Genomic DNA, 5,234 nt, shown 5'->3' with positions numbered 1-5,234 from the left:
CTGGACCTGTCCCCTCCCTTTCCACCTACTCAACCACCTGGCAGAAAGGTGTCCAGCACCACATGTGGATGGGACCCAGGGAGCTCCCAGGAGTGGCCATCCCATCACCTCCCTGGGAATGGAGTGTGTGTGGGCAGGGTGGGGAGAGGGCGATGGGAGGGGCTGGCAGTGAGGGGATGGTGAGTGGGAAGCCCAGGAAACCCCACCTGGAGGGAGAATAAGATGGCTCCTTTAAGAGAAAGCAGGTGGAAAGGAGAGCCAATCTACAAGGGTGCCCCACCCTGGCTTCTCCAATCATAAGGCAGCAAAACCCAAGCCCCCAGCTAGGGCCTGGCCTCCTGCTCCTGGGCCCCAGGCCCTGCCCTCCTCCCACCCCCTTCCCACCTGCAGCTCTGCCAGCTCCTCCTCCTGTAGGCCCTCCGCGGCCCTCTCTCACCCTGCCCTGCCCTTGCCTCTGCAGCCCCGCCCCCTCGGCAGACACAGCCGGGTCGCTGTCTGCCAGCTCTCCGCTCACTAGGGTGAGGGCTCCTGAGGGGAGCACCTACCGCCTTGCTCAGGCTCCAGCACTAGGGCCTAGTGTGGGGCCCGGCACACAGTTAGGTGCTTCTGGGTGAGCAGAGGGAAAAGATCTAGTGGGAGAGAGGCTGGAGGTGGTGCCAGGGCAGGGGAGGGCAGGCTCTGCTCCCCGACTCACCATCCTCGGGGGGTGCCGGGAAGGGCTCACTTCTTCGGGGTGGTGTCCGACCTGCAGAGGCAAAGGGGGCTGGGGACTCACATTGGCCCGGACTGGCCTGGGACATTGGGGGGGGGCGGGGGTGGAGGGTGGTTCCCAGGTACACGCACAGCTCAGACCCATGACCCTGTTCCCAGTCCCAGAACCCTCAGGCCTGCCCTGCCCATCTACTTGCCCTCGTGGGGCCTTCCTTCGCTCGGTGGGCTGGGGCACTGAGCGGCTCCTGGGCTTCTGCTGGGGCCTCGAGGACCTGGGAACAGAGCCTGGGGCTCAGGTGTGAGCTGGGAATCCAGACCCGGAAGCAGAACTACTCGACACTGTGCCCATAAAGCACCATCTGCCTCCATGCACAGATGGGGATGCCGGGCGGGGTCGGGGGCAGGGGGCGGGCCTCACTGATGCTGTTCTTGGGCTGGAAGATCTCGTTGTACTCCTCGGCGTTCTGGATCTCGGCCCGAGACTCCCGCTCGTCCCGGTCATCCTCACTGCTGGGGCTGCGGCGTTCGCTCTCCGAATTCTGCTTCACCCTGTGGGGCAGCACCAAGCCGACGGGAGGCCGGCGCGGTGAGCCTGGGCCGGGCCCCACAAAGCCTTCCCAGTGCCGGCCCGCCTCCTAGCACCCCACCTCTGAGGCTTGCTGCAGGCTGTGCTGGGCCGCTCATAGATGCGCCGAAGAGGGGCACTGGGGTGTGCCGGCTGCTGTGCCGGGGGCCAGCTGTCCTGCACGGGGTCCTGGGCCACTGTGCCCGTCCTGGTGACCCGCGTCAGGTCCACCACGTAAGAGGAGACGTTGCTCTGTGAGAAGGCCACACCTATCTGCAGGAAGCAGCAGAGCTGGGGTATGGGCGGGCAGGACCCCAGCAGGCCTTGGGGGGGTGCTGGGGGCCCGAGGGGAGGGGAGGCGGCGGGCGGCCAGGGGAAGGGCAGGGGGTGGCTCTCTCACCAGCTGGTCGTTGCAGACAGCCAGGTCAGCGACCTTGCCCCAGCTGACTAGGACCACGTCAAAGCAGTGCTCAGGCTCCCAGCCGTAGACGCGCAGCGAGTCCTGGCAGCCGCTGTACAGGCAGCAACCATCGGGGTTGAAGAGGACGCTCCTAGGCCAGGCGAGAGTGGGCCATGGGTCCCGAGAGAGCCAGGGAGGCTGTGGGGAGCCCCGGACAGAGGGAGCAGGAGCGGGCATGGGGAAGGCCCACCCACAGCCCGCACCCATGTCCAACCGCCCGGCGGGAGGACCCAGACCCACCACCCGGCTGCCTGCGTACCTGACAGGCCCTGGCTCTCCTTCAATGCAGCTCACCACCTGGAACTTCTCCAGATCCCAGAACCGGATGGTCCTGCAAAGGCAGTCAGGCTGTGCTGGGAAGCTGGTGTCCCCGTGGTGGCCTCCACGCCGGCCCATGGCCCGGGAAGCCCACCTCTCTGCAAACGCCTGTCCCCCGGGCTTGGGGCCAGGGGCTGACCCTGCGCAGCAGGCGGAGGGACTTGGCCGGTGGGAGGTGAGCATGGGCTTTGGATCTGGACAGGCCATGACAGCCCAGAACACTGGGACTGGGGAAACCAGGGTTCAGGAGAGATGGGACCATGGCCCCATCCTGGCTTGGCTGGATATCAGGTCAGTCTACATAGCATCAGGGGGCAGAGAACACCTCGGGACGGAGAGACAGAGATGTGAGAGATGGCAGTCACGGGTGACAGGCCTCCTCCTCACCTGTCCGAGCTACCAGAAGCCAGGAGGTACTCATTGGGGTGAAACTCCACCACGTTGACAGGCCCCGTGTGGCCAGGGAACTCGGACATCATCTTGCCAGCAGTCAGATCCCAGAGCTGGGGCAGGGCAGGCGGAAGGTCAGGACTAGGCTCGGGGTCTCGGCTGCTCACTCCTCCCTCAATTCCTGCCACTCCCCCCTCCCCCTCCCCCCACCCCCAGCCTGCCCTTGATCTAAAAGCCGCCTTCCACCGCAGACCGGCCTGGGATACGCGAACCTGATCAGGCGGGAGGCGAGGACCCGGCCTGAGTGCGCTCAGCAGACCCCAGTCCCCAGTCCCTGGGCCCATGTCAGGCCAGGAGCTACCTTCACCGTGTGGTCATCTGCGGCCGACGCCAGCCACTTCCCATCAGGGCTGAACCGGAGGCACCGCACAGCCTGGCTGTGTCCCTGGGCGGAGGACAGAGCGCTGAGCTCACCCGCGGGCCTGGGCCCGATGCGCTGCCCTCCTCCCCGCCCTGCTCCACCCTGCCCTGGACCAGCAGGCGAGGCAGAAGCCGACGGCCGTGCGCTGGAGAGCTCACAGACGGACACCACCCCAGGCAGTCACCATTCCCAGTGCTGCAGGATGCTCTAGGAAATCCCGATTTCCTGCTCAGATAGTCTGGGAAACGACGTATCTTATGCCTCTTTTTGGAGAGTTAGGGGTCTTCCCTTAATGTGAAGGATCTAAAAACCACCAGAATTACATATTCATCTCAGTGCTTCCAAAGACATAGGAACAGGAACCCTCTTCACCTAACACCACCAGTTATCTGCCTGTGGAACCAGAGCATGGAGCACAGTTTGGTAAACACCATGCTGGGAGGATTCATGGAAAGCGGGGGATCCACAGCACTCCTGCTCTGTCGAGATTCCTGCTTCTCACTTGGACTCTCGTTTCTCACATTCTCCCCCATGTTGGACGGCAATCCCTGCCAGCCCCGGCCAGGGTCTGGGCACTACCCCGGCGTCCACGCCTACATGCTGCTCACGGAATGATCGCCAAAGGGCTCCTTCCTTACCCTGTATCGGAAGACGCAGCCTTTCCTCCTGATGTCCCAGAGCTGCGGGGAGAAGAGCAGGGGAGCAGAGTCAGGACAGGTCACGACCAAGGTGGGCTTGGGCTACAGAGGCCTTGCCAAGCCCCGTCCGGGAGCCTGGGTCAAAGGGTGGTATGCGGCCACGAGCAGAGAGGGGTTCCAGGCACCCCAGGTCATTACACCCCAAAATGACAGGAATCTGGAAACTGCTCGTGAAAGCTGGGCATTCTGAGCAGAAACATCTGGCGAACTTTTCCACATTCCCCTCCCTCGGAGGCTGTGGACACAGCCACAGTGGGAAGAGGCCCTCCCACAGTGCCAAAAGGCCCGCTCCTCAGGTTGGACGCACAGCCCAGGGCTCACCGCTGGCCCAGTGGGGGACACGGGGCAGACAGGGTCTCACCTTGATGTTCGTGTCCTGGGAGCCCGAGGCTACGAACTCGCCATACGGGTGGAAGTCCAGGCTGCAGATGTTGGCTTTGTGGCCCATAAGCGTGCGAAGAACTGCCAAGGAAGAGAGCAGAGACGGGCGTGAGGGGCAAGCCAGGCACCTGGCAGAGCGGGGGCTGTGGTGGTCCCGGGGCTGTGCTTCCATGGTAACTGCACAGAGAACCAAAACAGCAGCGATTTTAGAAACACGGAGACAACTCAACCAGAGTCCTGCCACCCCAACACCTGGCCTTATTTTTGTCCCGAGAGGTGACGGCCATTTGTCATGACCCGAGCCCCCTGTAGCTTGTGCCCCCGGGCTCGTCCAATTGGGCTCTCGCAAGGGCGCTGTTCCTGGACTGCAGAGCTGGAAAACTACTGCACTCAGTTCATGGACAGACAGCTTATGTTCTGCTGGCCATCCCGCCGCGGCTGAGACAGAAGAGGGAGGCAGGAGAGGTCCATGCTGGGGGAGAAGCTGCTTGGTTCAAAAGAGAAATCCAGGAAGGCTTTTTGGAGGAGGCTGTATTTGAACAGGATGTCAGTGAGTGGAGGGTGAGGGAGGATATTAGGCAGAGGGAAATGGTGGGCAAAGGCCCCAAGGAGGGCAGTGTGGAGGGCACGCCTGGAGCAGCTGTGCTGAGCACACCAGCCCCCTGTCCAAGGGATCTTGAGGGTAGCTGTGAGGACGAGATGAGGTGCTGTGAGAACCGAGAGAACACACAGAGGACATGACTGGGGCAAGTCAGCTCCTGCTGCCCTGGGAAACCTCAGCTCCCATCCCTCCAGGTTTTGCTTGCACCTCCGTGGCCAAGCCCAGCCTGGCCCACAAGCAAACCTTGTGTTTCCATCTCAGAGTGTTCCCTGGTAACACTCAAGTTTGCCTCTTCTCTCTGGCCTCAAGTGTCTCCCTTTTTAGGAGATTTATAATTCTGCTGTCTGAATGAAACTGATCATCCCATAAGTACAGGGGCCAAGGGTGTGGGAATCCAGCCATCCTTAGGTTTGAGCCAAGGTGAAACAGTTGCCTTGTGAGGCGATGAGCTCTCCACTGGAGGGGGTGTTCAAGCAAACTCCAAATGTAATGCTTTAGGGACAAGAGAGTTGAGCTCCAGGCACTGAGTGATTTAAACTCTACTGTACGAATGTCTCCATCCCTCACGCAGGTCCAGGGCTCTGGAGCCAGACAGAAATGGGAGCAGTCCTGCTCTGCTCCTCGCTTGTTATGTGACCCTGGGCAATCCCTTACCCTGAGCCTCACAGTGGGTCACGATCAGAGTTAAG

At 62.1% G+C, this 5,234-nt stretch overlaps 1 protein-coding gene across 1 annotated transcript in view; it reads right to left on the bottom strand.

The window, feature by feature from the left end:
• The window catches only part of LOC102732846 (katanin p80 WD40 repeat-containing subunit B1), a 6,521-nt gene extending 2,390 nt beyond the window's left edge, over positions 1 to 4,131 (bottom strand). Inside the window, exons 1-9 of the mRNA XM_081810988.1 lie at positions 3,925 to 4,131; positions 3,504 to 3,545; positions 2,806 to 2,889; positions 2,442 to 2,557; positions 1,996 to 2,067; positions 1,677 to 1,827; positions 1,359 to 1,549; positions 1,130 to 1,260; positions 695 to 745 (exon numbers count right to left, since the gene is read on the bottom strand). Coding sequence (XP_081667114.1) covers positions 695 to 745; positions 1,130 to 1,260; positions 1,359 to 1,549; positions 1,677 to 1,827; positions 1,996 to 2,067; positions 2,442 to 2,557; positions 2,806 to 2,889; positions 3,504 to 3,545; positions 3,925 to 4,116 — 1,030 coding nt within the window. The 5' untranslated portion in view covers positions 4,117 to 4,131. The remainder of the gene's footprint in view (positions 1 to 694; positions 746 to 1,129; positions 1,261 to 1,358; positions 1,550 to 1,676; positions 1,828 to 1,995; positions 2,068 to 2,441; positions 2,558 to 2,805; positions 2,890 to 3,503; positions 3,546 to 3,924) is intronic.
• Positions 4,132 to 5,234: the final 1,103 nt, after the last annotated feature.

This window comes from Leptonychotes weddellii, unplaced genomic scaffold (genome assembly GCF_054177405.1).
Source record: "Leptonychotes weddellii isolate Sample4059 unplaced genomic scaffold, ASM5417740v2 HiC_scaffold_4857, whole genome shotgun sequence".
NCBI classification, from domain to species: domain Eukaryota; kingdom Metazoa; phylum Chordata; class Mammalia; order Carnivora; family Phocidae; genus Leptonychotes; species Leptonychotes weddellii.
This window is presented reverse-complemented; position numbering and strand designations above follow the sequence as displayed.